We start from the raw sequence: 17,290 nt of genomic DNA, 5'->3' as shown, positions 1-17,290 counted from the left end.
GTTCCACGCTTTATTCTGCAGAGCCTTTGGTTTCATGCGGTGCTGAGGAGACCGTGTGAGAGATGGTCGGGTGAGTATGTTAAAGGTTTGGATGAAGCTTAGCCAAAAAGTCCAAGGTTCTCTCCCTGCTTTGAACTGATGGCTTTGCTTTTGTCTTTGGGATTCCTATATGAGATTTCCCTGGAGGGGTGGGAAAGAGTTCTACTGCTGGAAGCACAAGGTTTTGAAAACTACTGAAGCACATTCCACCACTGGGAAGGTTTGCAAGAATGTGGAGAGAGACCCTATCTGCAGTGCTGCCACCAGGGAAAGTCTAAAGCTGAGGATGAAAATCAGAGAATCGGTTGTTTCTTAGGCTTGATTTGGCTCCAAAGCATTTGGATTCTATTCTTGTGGTCCCAATTCCTGAACAAAAATTTCAATTCAGACTCCACCTATGTAGTGACCCAAAAGTGACCCTGAGGGAGACCTATGCCCAGGCACCACCACCACCCTGGTAAAATTGCTAAGCCTCTGAGGAGTGGTGTAAAAAGCATATATTTTGGGTATAAAAAGGCAAGTGCTGCCTTGAACTCTGATTTTGCAAAGAACTGTGAGCTGAAATATTGATGGTGAGTAACCAAACCCTTTCCTCTTCAGTCCACCTCTTCTTCATCAGCTACAGTCTGCCTAGGCTGAGGCAGTGTTTAGACAAGGTCTCACTCACGACTGCCAACTCCTACAGCAGAGGAACCTACCGTCGGGGGTCAGTTCCTCATTGTCCCACATTTTTCTTAGTTCCTCACATTCTGTAATCTCTGGCTTCTGTCAAGACGAAATGTTAACAAGTTTAACCTTCTTCCCTTGGAAGAAACTTTCCAAGCTCCTTCAACTTGCAAATAAGTCTGAAGAAGAAATACAATGATCTTGAAGAAAAATCTGAATGTAGTTGAAACAGCTCTGCTTTCCTCTAACAAACTCATTTCACTGCAGGAATGCAGTGTGAGCTACTGAATTTAGAAGTCTCTAATCCAGGCTTTTAAAGCGTGGTAAACAGTGTGCTTTATAATTCTTGTGGTCTTCTTCCAAGGCTTTGACCCTATGTTTTTTGAGCTTTGATGAAAGATTCTAAGAGAACACTACAATACTACCTGGTTTGATAGATAAGAAAAGGGCATGAGAATACCATGCCTGAGGATTTGCACAAGTCACCCAACTCCCTTGCCTACTGCAGTGGAAGTATGCTGCTATTGTGTATATAGCATCCTTTCTGTACACCTCTCTTTGGGAAAACACCCTGCCTCACCTTCCTGCCTGTGCTTTTGTGGGGATGACCCTCCCCCCAGCTTTAGGGGTAGCAATGAGTCACAAGCCAAAGTTAATCAGCGCTCAGAGGCTGGATCATGAAAGGTCCCAGAAACCCACCTGGGCTAATGTCAATCAGGCCTAGGATTCTGTAGGACTTCTGCACAAAGGACAGGTATTTTCACTGGAACTGGAGTCATGAGTTATAAAGCTGGAGCTACTAGCATCCATTTTGCACCCAAAAGGAAGTGCTTACTTAGGGTTAGAACCTACTCAGAGGAGGGTAGAGCAGATGGATGAGAGATGGGGTTCTGGTTTCAGCTGTGCCCAAGGGCAGAGATATGAAATAAATTTCCTTTTTAGTTCAGGTAAGCTTGAGTTAGTACTTTTGTCACTCGCAATCAAAGGAATCTTTTTTATTCATGATACTTGCAATACATAATAGTTATGTTTCTTTGGGAGAATTAGTATGTGTAAGTAGCATACCTGGAAAATTTTTATGTCTTTTCCCCCTTTCAAAACCTCCCCTTTCACCCTGATCTCCTTCCTCAACTCTAAATGATCCACCTTCTCTGTATCTTGGTATCTAAAATGAAGGATTTCTAAAACCAGCCAGTGTTTCTCAAGGAAGGCACAACTTGCACGGGGCTAGGACAATTCTTTATTGTACAAATGGTCCTGAACTTCTGTTTTTGCCCCTCCCCACCAAATGTGAAACACACTCTGTCTTTATCACTATTAAGCATCCACCACAATCCACTACACAAATACACACACACACACACACACACACACACACACACACTTCTAAATGCTACCTACCAGAGTGGTATTATCTCCAGATAGAAACCAATAAACTAGAAAATCTCTAACACCTCTTACAGCCATGCTGAAATTAACCCAGTCAATGTCAGATAATTAAATTCTGTAAAATCTACTCAGCATCAACTGAGAATGAATTAATTTCTGTGTTCATGTCTTTGAAAAATGAGAATACTAACATACAGTGATATGGGCAAACTTATAAAAGGGTTACTACAGTAAAATACTTGATACAAAATAACTCCACCATAAACTAAAATGGAATATCATTGGTGCATATAATTTGCCCCATTAAAAAGACAGAAAAAGCAAATGTAAGTGATTTTTTCATACCCTTAATGCTCCTATCAATAAAGGATTGCAATCACTTACACAGCTACTATCTGCAACCATCATTTTTCTAAGCTTCTTTAATGACATCTCCAGGAAGAGCAGTTGGTCTAGGGTGTATGAATGGGGGGTTTCATTTATAGAAGGAAATGGACCCAAGTGTTCCTTCCAGGATGAAGACACAACAGCAGTGAAGCTAATGGCCAGACTCCGTTGTGCTCATTCACTTCTCCATGCTGGTCTCTTCAAACACATAATTTACTACACGTCATTCTTTGCGAGCCAAAACCACAAATATCAAAACCACGAATGTCCAGGACCTCCGGTACTATACAACACTAAGTCAATGTAAGAAAATAAAGTTTCCGGTATTCTTACCAGTTTTTAAATCTATTTTTAGGTGACTTTTGTCATCTTTGTGAGTTTGGGTATTCTATTTTTGCTTTTAAGGCATGTTACTTTTCTTCTCGGCAACTGTGTGCTCTTAATATCAATTCTCAAAGAAACGATCTAAACTCTCCCCTGGCAAGCCTGGCTCTGTCTGTCAGAAGAGCGGGCTGTGTTCCACGCGTTGCCTTTGAAATGTGAGCAGCACAGTAAGATGACTTCACATTGCGTGAGCACACCAACCAAATGCAGGCTGAGGGATACAGCCACGACACAGGCAATCCTTTCATCCCAGCTCTCTTCGAAATGTCATGAATTATGTCTTGCCAGGATGTCTTGCTGGATGTCTTGCCAGGAGTCTGGGGGCAATTCTGACGTGTAGGAGGATTTGAGGGGGGTTCTATACCACCCTGCCAGCTCCACTAGCTAACCACTGCTGCTCTCCACCTCAGCCCGCCCATGAAATGCAGCACTGGTTTCTGCCCTTTGCAACAAAGCAGTCATTTTGCTCTTTGAAGGCTGAAAAAGACATACCTTAGACATCAGAGACGAAAGGGGGAAGGGAGGGGAGGATGTCAAACCACTTCAAAACTACTGTCAGAGTTTCAGGCTGCATAGAAAGTGGTCCCGAAACTGGGAGTGAAACCTCAATCTTTCCTACATTCATCTTTGAAGCCAAAAGTTGATGGGAAGGCTGGCTTTGAAGCACAGCCCGTATCTTCATGAATAGCACATTTAGGTCATTTCCTCAAACCTGCTGCATTAGCTTTGCTTAAATTATGGGGGCTGCTCTGAACAATCTCCCTCATCTTCTCTGTACTTCATCTCCACACCTTCATTCCTCAGATTCGTCTTGCAAAGGACCTGAGAAGTGAAGTTCAGCAGAATAGACCACAACCAAGCCTCATGCAGGGCTATCTGTGTATCCAAGCAATGAAGTCTAGAGTCTTGTCCGTCCCTGCTTTATGCAAAGTAATCACCTCCAGCTGGGCCAAGTTGATGGAGAAAATACTTACTTTTCACATGGTTTTACTGCAGCTCCATAATGAATGTATTTCTTTGATAGAAGAAAGAAGCTTCATGAAATAAACTGTTTGAGGATTTGGAGTCAGAGATGGAAACATGGGCTGCTTTGTTCTTATGACAACGGCTTCACTATCTAAAACACTTCTCCATTTTTGAAGAATCTGTCTTTTCTCTTCCAGCCACAGCCCTCAAGCTACAATAACAGGCTCGTGACTTTTTTTTTAGATGCCAGGATTACGGATACTCTCTTACGAACATTTTCCTTTGAACTCACTTCTCTTGAAGAAGAAAAATAGCCCTGTATATTGCAGGGTTGACAGTAATAGGCGAAACATACAAATTGTTCTCTTAGGAGCTGTAAAAGGCTCCAAAATGCACATAGAAAAATTCCAAATGCAACATAATGTTTATGGAGCACTGCCTTGGCAGCTATAATTTTCAAAAAGTAATATTCCTGACTGGCATGAATTATACGAAACATATTTCAGAGATTAATATCAAAGTTAATACCTCAAAATGCCTCGCTTTATGACATCATGATTGCTTTTCTCATATTAATGCAAACTCTAGCGAGGAGAATTTTAGGATGTGCCATTTAAAAGCAAGGAAACCTTCACTGGATTAAGCTGCTTATGTTTTTACTTTTCCCTTTATCCCATTTAAACATATCCTCCAACCTCCTCTAAAAAATAATTCAACAAATGCCAACTCACAGATTATAGTAGATCTCCCATTAATTCTGCCTTTAAAGGAGCTTATCATTTTGGCTTAAAATTACATATGCAGCACTGTCAACTAATGTTTAGGATCCTTTAAAATTTATTCTCATGCTATTTATTATCAGTTAAATCATTTATCGCATAATATCATCAACTAAACCATGAACTTCCTGATGCTAAGAAAGATGTGTTTTTCCCAAACTCCTTTTATTTTCTCTCATCCAAAAAGTTAATGGTGAAAATTCAGCTCCCTTTAATCCTGCTTTATGGCTTAGATTCTTTAGCCCTGGAAACACTCATATCGGTTTCTGTTATATCCATGCTAAGGCAAAAATAGTCTTTACTATGGCAGAGAAATAATTCTGCACAGAGATGATGGCTTTTGATGCTTAATACTGTCAGGTAAATCATGGCAGCAAGGATTCAAGACTGCTTCCCCAGACTTAGGGAATGACCTAAATAAAATTTTCAAGATACAACTGCTGCTTTGCATGTGGCATTAAGAATATTCTTTAAGTCTTTTACAGAGGCAATAATTTACAGTAGTCCAGATCATGCCTGCTGGAGTTCAAATCCCACTGTTCCCACTTTCTAGTTACACAATCTTGAAAAACACATTTAACCACTCTGAGTATCATAAAATGAGCTTAATAATGTCACCTACCTTGGAATGAGGATAAAGCTGGTAAAAATGTATAAAGTGCCCTGCACCATCTGGCACAGAATTAGCACTCAATAAGTGTTAGTGTTTGAAGTTACTAACTTACAAAGACACAACATCCATTTACATAACTTTAGAAAGTTTTGTAAAATAAGGGGCTGGGGATTTAGCTCAGCGGCAAAAGCGCCTGCCTGGCAAGCGCAAGGTCGTGAGTTCAGTTCCCGGTACAGAAGAAAAACCAAAAAAAAAAAAAAAAGAAAGTTTTGTAAAATAAAAAGTCCTAGAAAAATCTAATTCTATAAAATATATCAACATGAAATCCAGATAATGTTTTATATGTATATACAAAATTCTGGCTACCAGTTACTAGGAATGTAGCTCAGTGGCATAAGTGCCTACCTGGCAAGTGAAGGTCATGAGTTCGATTCCTGGTACCAAAAATAAAACATAAAATTCTGGCTACCTTCTTGCATATAATCAGGTACAGTCATAAAAATAGACACATGTTCATCATTTTTATCTGGAAAGTATGTTTTAGCAAATAAATTACCTTCTAGTGACTTCCACTGTTGTTGAATTTAAAGCTGGCATTGCTACCCCAATCCCCTGATCCGTCTCACTCTCTACCTAGCCTCGCAGAGTAACTCAGTGAGAACTTACTCAGTGTCTGCTCTGTACAGGCAATACACATAGAACAGTGTCCCCGGCTAGTATCACCTATTGAGCAGGATCAATTTCATAATGGTTCAGTTGGTCAAATTTATATGTTAGATAATTGTTTCCTACCACTAAAGACAATTCATGGTGTCTATGCATTTCCAGAAAAAAATATGCTGTAAGTAACCAAATATGGATTCCATACAACTTAAAAAAACTATTATAACTAGCGATTACTATGTTACCTGAACATTGACTCTACAGGTCACAATCAATGGTCTCTCTCTGACTTTGTCCCATCCTAAGATCAAAATAGCAAATACATAGTAAGTACATAGTTTATGGGGGGCTAAAAATGTAAGTACAATTTGATTACACTCATATATAAAATATGAGAAAAATATCTGGGCATGGTGGCACACAGCTGTAATCCCAGCACTCCAGAGACTGAGGCAGGAGAATATCTACAAATTTGAGGCCAGCTTGGGCCATATGGTGAGCTCAAGGGCAGGCTGGAATATATAGTGAGACCCTGTCTTGGAAATAAATAAAATAAGAGGAAAATAAAGAGGCAGTGATGATTCTGTTAACATGATGCAATTACCCTTTTCTTGTTATCCATTTTCTAATTTTTTTATTTACTAAACTATTTTTACAGTAAGATGCTAAAGTTGTACAACTATAAAACTTGGATTAGGCATTAAATACTTCTTCATTTATATATGTACATGAAAAGAAATTCACAACATGGCATTTAATTCTGATTTTAATTTGCATAAAATTAACCCTACAAAGATTTCTCAAAGAGGGCTGAAAATGTTCAAAGTACATTTCCATTTTATATTGTATAATAGATTCCCAAGTATGAAAAATCATAAAATTAAGGGTACATATGGCACACCATCAACATATTTAGTATTGTCTGAAAACACTGAATAAGTGAATCTGATTTTATTTTGTAGTCTTTATCTAAATGAGTTTTTAAAAGATGTTTATTTTCTGTTTTCTTTACATGTTCCCTTTTCATGTCTAGATAAAAATTAAAAGCAACTGAAAACATAGTATAATTCTATGATTCATTGATCACATATTCAAAGACACCCAGAGAGTAAATTTATAGAAGTTTCTGCACATTTATCTGGAATTAGATTATTTTAAATGATGCTTTAACTTTTGAATTTGATATAGAAGCAATTACCAGGAATTAAATCAGAATATTACAAATGAAGATATTCCAACACAAACACTTGTATGATTTTGTTTAGGTTGTCAATGGTTGCCTCGTCCAAATTTTCTTCATTATCGTCCATGGTGTGCCAGACTTCAGGGAAAGGAGATGGTATCAGATGCAGAACTGGAACACCTAATATGAAAGAACTGACTTTAATTTGGTGCGTGTTTCCGGTGAATAAACTAGAAACGGATATTCTGCAAACAGAGGGAGCTCTGTATCATATGAAGATACTTGATGATTCATCATCTCTTATGCACTTCTTTGTATCTTACCTGGTTCTCCAAAAAGCATTCACTCATTAGACAAATGATAATTAATTCAGCAAATGATTACACAGCACCCACTACCTACCAGATCTGATTTTAAGAACTGACGTTTCATAGTGCAAAAGCAAAGCTCCGCCCGTATGGAGTTTCTATTCCAATGGAGAAAGAAACAAGTAAACATATATAAAACATAAATTTGGGAAGTGATAAATCTACTTAAGAATAATAAAACAAGGCAAGGGAATAAAGGATGAGGGACAGGCAGTAGGGCTGAGAGAGGGGTATTTAAAGTCAGAGAAAGCCAACAGTTAAATGGAGACACACACCAAAGGAAAAGCAGACCATGCAAAGATCTAGCGATGAGCGCTGAAGGCAGCAGTATGAGCAACTGAAAAGGTCCTGAGGTAGAAGTATGCTTTTCCTCCTTGGAGACTAGCAAGGTAGCCAGTATGGTTGGACCAGAGCAAAGGTTAGAAAGAGAAGTAGTGGGTAACACTGAAAGAGAACACAGGCAGAAAATGGAGGACACCATAGACCATGATAAAGACTTTTCATCTTATTCTACAAGATGGCAAACCTTTAGAATTTTAAAATAGTAAGTAACATGATTTGATTTATATTTTTAAAAGACAACTTTAGCTCTCTACAAAGAATAGAGTAACAAGAACAAAATCTGGAGACAGTAAGGGAGCTATGGCAAGAGTCCTTGGGTTGATTTAGACTTCTACCACCTTGATACAAGGATATTGCTTCCTTATTGATCGAACAATATAAGAGTTACACAAAGTATAAGAATACAATCTAACTCCATAAAAAGGATGGCAGAATGGCAGTGTAATGTGGGTTTTAATAGACATACTAAGAACAGAAAAAAATAAAGGTATCCTCAAATATTTGGAATGACCTTCATGAGAAAACAGAAACCACGAGGTGATATGCTGGTTTAATTTGTCAATTAATTCAATTTAATGCACCCTCACATTTGTAACTGTTATAAATCAAGGGGAGTAGGAGTACTACTGGATCCTCCTATTATAGGGATCCACCACCGCATCTCAGTGTTACACTTAGACACCTCCTATGACCTAAAAATGAATGTGAATTGGGGAAAAGGGCCCAAGCGAGGACAGCTCCCAGGAGTCTAACATGACAATATGTAATGTAACAACCACTGTTAATCCCTATCATTTGGTTTGAAATCCTGTATCATTTTTAATGTCCTTGCTTTGTTTTGTTTATATTTTGCTATTGTTCTTTTTTTGTACTGTTTTCTTTAAAATATTTTTTCTTTAAAAAAAATATATACATCAGTTATAAAAAAAAAAAAAAAGAATGGGACAAATTAAAACTGGTCCCTGAGAAAGGCAAGACTGGGAAAGGAGTGATTACTTTCAGGCCAGTCATTCCTTCATACCAGTGAGCAATGGCAGGTTCTACCATTTAATTTGCTAACTGGAAGCTTTACATTTTGTACCTGAATCATACCTGGCATCAATAAAGATCAGGTGAGGGAGTATCTAATCTTTTTCCCTCTCATTTAATTTGGTTCAATCACCTGGCTTCTACTTTACAGGAACATAATCAGAATATTGATTATATTAATATTGATTATGTATAATATATTGATTATATTATATCACATATTGGTCAAAGCTTAATTATACCATAACATAATACTTCCTTTTTAATGATTGGTTCTCATTCAAATTAATTTCATTCACTATTTTTAGATCATTTAAAATACTTTTGGATTGGTTCAAATGATGAGTATATTAATTTAGTGTAATCAATCTTTAAGGAAGAATGGTCTCAGTAATTCAAAATGCACCAATTATTACTTTTGTTTAATTTGCTTCTCAAATGTATGCAACAATTAGAGACCTGGAAATTTCACTGCTAAAGAAAGCTGTCTGATGACACCAGGAAGCTAAATAAGGTTTGAGAAAGAGGCATAGCTGAAAACAGTGATGTTGGTCTACTTTTAAGTGAATTAGTGATATGTACTCTTGAAATTTCAAGGTGAATATAAAATACAATGGATTAAAAAATGCACATGAACATGTATAGGTACATACAAACATATTACCTTTTCTCAAAAATGGAATATGGTCATCCTGAATAATACCTCCAGAACCAAAATTCTGGAAATATGTCCTCTCCAAAGAGTGATCCTTGAGAAAACCCAATTCATGGAGTTTATGTTCTGCAGATGAAAATTAGACAGTAGTTGAATACCTATTTTTTATCCGATTAAGACTCTGCATGCATCCTTAATAAGAGTTAGAAATCTTTGCACATGTGGGCATCACTTTTTAAATATTATGCAGGAATATGTCCATGTTCATTACAATAAATATATGAACTGAAGTTGATATGTACATTTTGGAGTAGGAAGAGAGGAGATTCACACATAGTTCTTTCCTTATAGTGACAACTCCACAGAGGTAGAAATTCAACAGAACAATGGAAAGATAAAAAATAAGAAATGGGGTGGGGAGAGGGAGTTCAGTTGTAGATGCTTATAGCTCCAGATTCTGCATAAAGAATGCTTAACCAGGAGATGGGGAATATTCAAACAGAATAAGATGAAGTATATCAGGTGGCCACCCTATGGGAAAAGGGGTACCTACTGTAATCTACATCAGTTCTTCTCAAAGTAAGGTTCTTGACCTGTAGCCTAAGGTACCACCTGGGAACTAGTTAGGGATGCAAATTGGGTCTGGCCCCAACTCAGACCTACCAAGTCAAAAATCTGGGAAATCAGTGATCTTAGCTCTCCGGAGATTCAGGTGCACAAGGAAGTTTGAGAAACACAATCCTGCATTCCATCATTCTTGTCATCTTGCAATATGTAACCCATAGGTTACACAGAAACCAGTGTGTCTATGTTACAAGATGACAAAGGATTACAAGATTAAGATCACTGTTTGTTCTGTTTTATTTTGTTTGCTTTGTTTTGTTGTTGTACTGGGGCTTGAATCCAGAGTTTCGTGCACACTAGACAAGCACTCTGTCACTAAGGTATATTCCCAGACTGCAATTATATTTTAATTGCTAGTTTACAAGTGAAAGCTACACCAGTAAACAATCATATGTAATAGAGTTTTAGGAATATTGAAAGGCTGTAGCCACCACCAAAACAATATTCCTATCTGTTTATTGATATCTGTAATGTTTACCATAAGATACAATTTTGCCTGATTCATTAGAGCTATCATCTGAAGTGTAAATACTATGAGGAAAGGCAGCACGATGTGTTAAAATTACAGTAACCTAAAAGTTATTGATATATGTTCATCCTGATACAAAAAATAAGAAAAATCCACAAAACCCTTGAAAGAAGGCAAACTCAGTTTCTGGAGGCTGCCATCAAAGTCAGGAAAACATGCTGCAAAAAAGAGGCCCAAGAAGCTCATGTTAATAATGCCATCACAGTAATTATTTTAAACTAGGAATTGAAATTGGCCAAAGACGAGCATCTGAAGTTCAGGTCAAAGTTTCCCCTGTATGAATTTATATCTGAATATTGTCAAATTCTTAATTCAAAGCACAGGCGTAAGCTAAGATGGCACAGTGTTCACTGCTCAAAATATACCTGTCCTGCCCCACGAAGTGTGTGTGTCCTGGGGAGTTTCTAATACAAAGTTCTTGCCTCAAAATCAGCCTCAGAATCTAGATTCTACAGTAAAGGTTCATCTCATTTTCTCCTTCCCCTGATACCTCAGGGGTTTATGTTCCATAGGTACCTACATTTCTTGGTCTGGCCCAGCCTAGTCTATCCTATCCCACTCTTATCTATTTAAATCTTCTTCCAAGTGGCTCTGGACAGATCTTTCTCTGGCCTCATGATCTCTTACTTTTTTTAAAAAATTCCTAGAGATGGATTGTATTGAAAAGAAAATAATATCTGAATAAGATAGAAAATAGATGATCAAAGATGGAAAAGAATGAAAACTTACTGAATATCTTTTGGCATCAGTAGTACACAGCATTCATCATTAGTTAGCATGCTTTGCTGGGTAAAGTTTTCCTTAGAAATCCATTCTGTGTGTATCAGACAGTACCCTGGGAAAAATATTTGCACTCTATTCCTAAGGATGTGCAAATGTAAAATGTAGGGTTTTATGTTTACATTTCAAAATACAGTTTTATGCATAAAAATAAACTGGGCCTACTGAAAGAGATAAATAAGACTAACAAGCTAATCAATAGGCCAAGTAAAAAGCTAGTAAAGTATACAGCATATTTAAATCACACATGCAAAAATCATAATTTTTGAATTTTAGAATGTAATGTTTGTCAGCAGGAAGAAGCCATACTTCATTCTCTAGTGACAGAGGTACTTACCAATTGCCTGAAGTCTATTAAACCATCTGTCTGTGTTTGGGAAAAAATTGGGAAATGTTGGATTTGGAGCTCCAAGTAAATCCAACAAGACCAATAAATCCTAAGGGAGAAAAATATGGTTTAATCACAGTCACCAAGATATGTCTCATATTCATAAGCAGTAAAGAACAACCAGTCAAAACTAACTGCATCTTAGTAACTGAGAATAATTTGGGGGATTTAGACTCTAAAAGAACAAAAATCTGACAACATTTTATATTAATTATTTTGAGGGCTTTTAAAATCTTGCTTAGGCAATGTGAACAAAAGGCAAGGTGATGATTTTTTGTGCATCTACCACTTAAAAGACAACACTAAGTATAAATTAGAAAGGGGACATTTGGATACATATTTCATAGATTAAAGAAGAATGCTTTAGTTTCAAATGAGAGTCTAAGCCTGTCTGACTTTCTATTTATTCTAATTAGCCACTTTATCCTTAATATATAATGATACAACTGTCTATGGAAGAGCTCTTGGAGAGTAACTATTGGTCAAGCCACACATCAAAAAAAATCCCCTGCAAATAGGATATATAATATTGTGTCCCTGGATCTCCATTTTATTGTGTATCAAATGAAGAGCTCCAACTAGCTAATCTCTAAAACCTTTCTGGCTATAAGCTTCTATAATTAAACCAGAATACCTTAATTTACCTGAGCCATAAAACATCAGCAAGCTTGAGAACTCCCTGCACAGGACTCTCTAGATTAAAACCTCCTGATTTATAGATGAATGTCTACAAAAGATACCAACACATAGTAGATAAACATTCTCAGAGTCTGTGATTTTAAAATGATAGTATGTATAAATTCATGAATGATAATTAGATGTAAAAAACAAGATTGTTTAAAGTATGAACGTACTAAGGCAGGAGGATCGTTGCGAGTCCAAGACCAGCCTGTGCTACAAAATGAGCTCAAGGTCAGCCTGAACTGCATAGCGAGACCCTGTCTCAAAAAGACAAAATAAATAAACAAATAAAAATAAAATAAAATATGAACGTATTGACAAGGTTGGATAAGCTATTAAGAGGTTTTGTATTTTTTTTCCTTCTGGAGGAAAATGGTCTTCACCATCATTGTGGATTCACATATTTGAACTGACAAATAACTAACTTTGCTCCTACCACTGATCAACCAGGTCCCTCCTTCTCTGAACCCTTACATCAACTTGGGTACAAGTGAATGAATGAGGTGCTGATCGTATTTCCTTGACCCATTTTGAGCTGCCAGTGGACCTAGGGGGTAAACTGCCGACAGAAAATGTGCCAGATAAAAACATAAAGGACATCAAATGGGACCAGTTTGACTTACACGGGAAAGGTCAGTAATAGAGAAAAGTCACGGATGAGAAGTAGGGTGGAGGGGTTAAGTGTAAGTTTTGGTTTACAGATGGGGTGAGGATCAGGGACGGATGAATATGGGGAAGCATGAAGTATCAAGGGTAGCATGAAGTTCCCAGCTGGGGTTAGTGAGGACTTGGGGACAGGATAAATATCAGATATGGGATGAGAGTCAGAGCAAGGAGAAGGTTCAAGGGAAGGCTGAGGGATTAGGGATGGATTGCAGGTCCAGGAATGAAGATGAAAATGAGGCTGTGGGCTGCACCTATTATTCAGTAGCAGAATTTTAAGGCACCATCAGAATGCCTCACCCTCATGTCAAAAATTTCTCACTGAACCAGCAGATCAAAATATCACACACACACTGGATCCACTATAGGACTTTAAAGACAGAGAAAAAATGCCTCACTTCTACCCCTTGCATGCTCCATTTCCCAGGACCCTAGTTTCCTCTGTTTTTAAAGGCTTCAGAGAAGGCATTTGCTCTCTCCACCTCTGTAAGGTACTTAGGGAATGTGTTTCCAACAAACCAAACTGTCAGTTCCTTGATCTGATTTTTTTTTTTTTTTTTTTACATCATTTCAATGAAGCTCAGCCAAACATAGCTTCTAACCCAGAACTGTTCTTTGTAGCTCTGGGATTCCTCAAAAACCTAATGCCTGCCAAAGAATGTTCTATTATAAACACTCTGCTCCAAGGATTTGGAGGCACTTCTAGGCTTTGGCAACCTCTCCTTTGAAGGCAGCACCAGGGAAACTTCGCACACTAACCATGCTGTGAAGTTGGTTGGTGCCTCTGGCTCCAGGTGGGTGCGGGGTTGATGCCATCTTCTGAGCTAAGTGTCGAGACCCATACAGAGAATCTTGAGGAGACCAGTGAAGGAATGCCTCTTCCCCATCAAAGAAAATTAGCTGGAGTGACAGACTTGGCCTGGAATCTGATATATTCTGGTAAAGAAAAAATTAATATTAATACATACATAAATAAGAGCAAAACTGCTGTGATGATTTAAAAACAGTATTTTCCTATTAATTGGGCAAAAAGACAGATGTGCCATAAATAAAAGAAGATACTAAAGCAAGCAAGTGAAACTATGCTACAATTTGTTTCACACCGCTTCCTCTCTGACAATTGTCACACCTCCCTTAATCTTCACCCACGTAAATTTCACCTTTCTCTGCTTCCGCTAAAATATAGGTTTTTATCTGTTCTTACTCCCCAGAAAAATTTGAAACAATGGAACTGCTGCTGATGAACACTATAACAGGTAACACACAGGAGGATGTGGCGCCCCAGCTGCTGGGACAGCTGTCAGCTACTGCAGAAACTGTCTCAGCTGCCCTCCTGGGAGTGTCCTACATCCCGCGTTTGACCTGTACAGGAGCCAGGGATCTCTAAAAGGCCACTGCATCTCCAGAGCTCCCAGGAAGTTGGCTGAGACTGTCGTTGAACCTGCACTACAGCTCAGCTTCTCTCTCTGCCTAATCCCTTTCCTTTCTCCTCCCTGCCGCCAGCTCTGCCCCAAAGACACTCTCTACTAAACGATCTGAATGCCAAGCTCCACACCAAAATCTGCTTCCTGGGAAGCCCAATCTGAAGTATCTGCACATCTTTCTTACCTCTCACCATATTTAAATCTGAAAGGTTTTTTTCTTGAGAATAGGAACAAGAATCTGCTCCAAGAATGCTACAGGGATGCAAAGAAGAATAATTATAGCTTTTCCCTTGAATAAGCTTACCCTTAAATTGGATTAGTAGAGATGAAACAAATACATGAGCATGGAAAAATGTGTCAAGGGCCACAAATAAAATAGGTTCACTGGAGATTGGACGGAATGAGAGGTGAAGTCCCTGGGGAATCAAAGAAGGCCTGTGGAAGAGATAGTACTTGAGCAGAACTGAGAAGGAACAGGATTAGAATTAATTCCACATTTTCCACTGCCTGGCAGCAACTTCCATGTTTCAGATGACTCCTTATGATACTGAAATCCCCTCAGTCCTTCAACCACTAGACCCCTAATCTATTAAATCTTCCGCCTTTTCACAGTTCTTGATCCCAATAATGTCCTTGTTTCACTCATATTCAGCTTAAATTCCAGTCAATCATTCTAATTCCGCTTGTGCATACACCCTCAGTTCCCTTGCCTCTCCCTACCTGATCAAACTCTCGCGGTAAAAACAGAACATTACATCCAATTCTCCACCTACCTTGTGTCTGCACTTTCACAGCTGAATCTGGCTAGAGAAAAATACACAAGCTCACTTGTTTGGTCTGGTTTAAAATTCATGACCATCAAATTCGGGCATCAAATTGGCCTTCCATATTAACTGGCAGTCACACTATATTTCCTGTGTTCATTCTTTCTTCCCACTCTTTGCATATCTCACATTTCCTCCTCATCTTAACCCGCAGCACCTCACCCATACTTACCTCCAACGGTTGACCTGGACTTCTTTTTCCCACACTCATCTTAGATGCCAGACTCTCCACCAATACACTAACTCCTATCTCTCATCTGCTCAAACACATCACTCTAGCAAATACCAGTTCTCTTCCACATCATCAGTTTTTCTCTCTCTGCTGGATAATTCCCATTAGTCTGCGGACATGCTATTGCTTCTGCCATCTTAAAATATTTGAACCCACCATCCCCACCAACTACTCCCTCATTTTGAAAATTCCATTATGGAAAAATTCCTTGGCAGAGTTACCTCAGCTCTACCCCAATTGAACTTCAGTCTATCCTGATTAGGCTTCATCTCCTTTGCCTACTGAAATTGTTCCAGTTAAGGACACCTATGACCTCTGTGTTGCTAAATCCAAAAGCCAACTCTCAGTATTCATCTTTCCTGACTTGGCAGCATTTGATAGTTGATGGCTCCTTCTTGGAGACATTTTCTTCACTTGGCCACTAGGATACCACAATCCTCCTTCCTTAGCTAGCACGGATGGTTCCCTTCAATGCTCTTCCCTCTTATTCTAGAGAGCTCCAGGGCTTGCTCCTTGGTTCTCGTCTCTGTTCACATTCACTTCATTGATATCTATACTTGGGTCTTGATACATAGGTAGATAGATAGATAGATAGATAGATAGATAGATAGATAGATAGATAATCAACAATTCCAAAAAGAAAACTCTAGCCCTGACCTTACTCTTGATCTCCAAACCTGTATGTCCAATTGTCAAATAAACATGTCCACACAGATGTCCAATAGACATTCAAATATAAAGCACCAAAACTCAGCCCTTTGATGTGCCTTGTGAAATCTGCATTAACAAGTGTTGCCTACATAAACTACTGGCAAAATCACCCTTGCAGTTACTTAGGCCAAAATCCACTGTGAGTCTCCTGCCCCTCTCCATAGACACATACACATACACACCCTGCTCTGCTTCATCTTATCTCTGCAAGCCTATTCCCACACATGCACACACCTTTCCTCATCTCAGGCCATTTTTTGATTCCTTTCACTTTCTTTGAGCCTAAAGTATCCCCAGAATTTTGGGATCAAACTTTTCAGATACTGGAGCTCCTTTGTTTCTCAGGTATCTGGTGGGTTTTGTTTCTTACGGGAGCCCCCTCCAGGGGGCCTCTTCCTCTGCCTGCTGCACCCTAGGCCAGCTGCTCACTAGACCTGCTTGCTACCTGTTATCTCAGTTCTCCCTTCACCCTAAGGACACCCTCTGCCTAGAAGGGATTCCCAGTGACCAGAACTCGTGACTTTGTTCTTCCTTGATTTTTTTCCCTTGATTTTGCTGAAGCATATTTTTGAGCAACTTCTAAAGTGAAACAGCATACATGAGAGTGAGTGTTATTGAAACTTTATATCTGAAATGTTTTCATTCTGTTTCATATTTTATTTGCTTGAGCATGCAGATTCTGGGTTGCAAATTATTTTTATTTAAAATATTTAATGCACAATTTCATTGAATTCTAGATCCCAAGGTTTCTGGGGAGAAGCCAGTGCCATTCTCATGCTGAAAAATTTTTATACAGCCTGTTAGAATTCTTGGAATGATTTTCCAGAAGTCATCATCATCTCTTTTCTTATTACTGTTCCTTTTTCTACCACTTTAGGATTCAACTCTTTTACTGATATTTTGAATTTTTAAAGTAGTATTTTTAATATCCATTCCTAAGAGCCTTTTCTTTTCCTGTGATTGTTCTGTTA

The 17,290-nt window shown here is 38.5% G+C and overlaps 1 protein-coding gene across 2 annotated transcripts in view; it reads right to left on the bottom strand.

The window, feature by feature from the left end:
* Window positions 1–6,634: 6,634 nt before the first annotated feature.
* Qpct (glutaminyl-peptide cyclotransferase) overlaps window positions 6,635–17,290 on the bottom strand; it is a 29,580-nt gene continuing 18,924 nt past the window's right edge. Inside the window, exons 4-8 of one of the 2 annotated variants that reach the window (XM_013517539.1) lie at window positions 13,888–14,064; window positions 12,429–12,511; window positions 11,734–11,833; window positions 9,473–9,589; window positions 7,182–7,249 (exon numbers count right to left, since the gene is read on the bottom strand). In XM_013517539.1, the coding sequence (XP_013372993.1) occupies window positions 9,479–9,589; window positions 11,734–11,833; window positions 12,429–12,511; window positions 13,888–14,064 (471 nt within the window). In that variant the 3' untranslated portion in view covers window positions 7,182–7,249; window positions 9,473–9,478. Of the gene's footprint in view, window positions 7,250–9,472; window positions 9,590–11,733; window positions 11,834–12,428; window positions 12,512–13,887; window positions 14,065–17,290 lie in introns of both variants that reach the window. The other variant, XM_005390874.2, reaches the window with a different exon arrangement.

The sequence above is a fragment of the Chinchilla lanigera genome, unplaced genomic scaffold, assembly GCF_000276665.1.
Source record: "Chinchilla lanigera isolate Chin_1 unplaced genomic scaffold, ChiLan1.0 scaffold00040, whole genome shotgun sequence".
Taxonomy (NCBI): Eukaryota; Metazoa; Chordata; class Mammalia; order Rodentia; family Chinchillidae; genus Chinchilla; species Chinchilla lanigera.
This window is presented reverse-complemented; position numbering and strand designations above follow the sequence as displayed.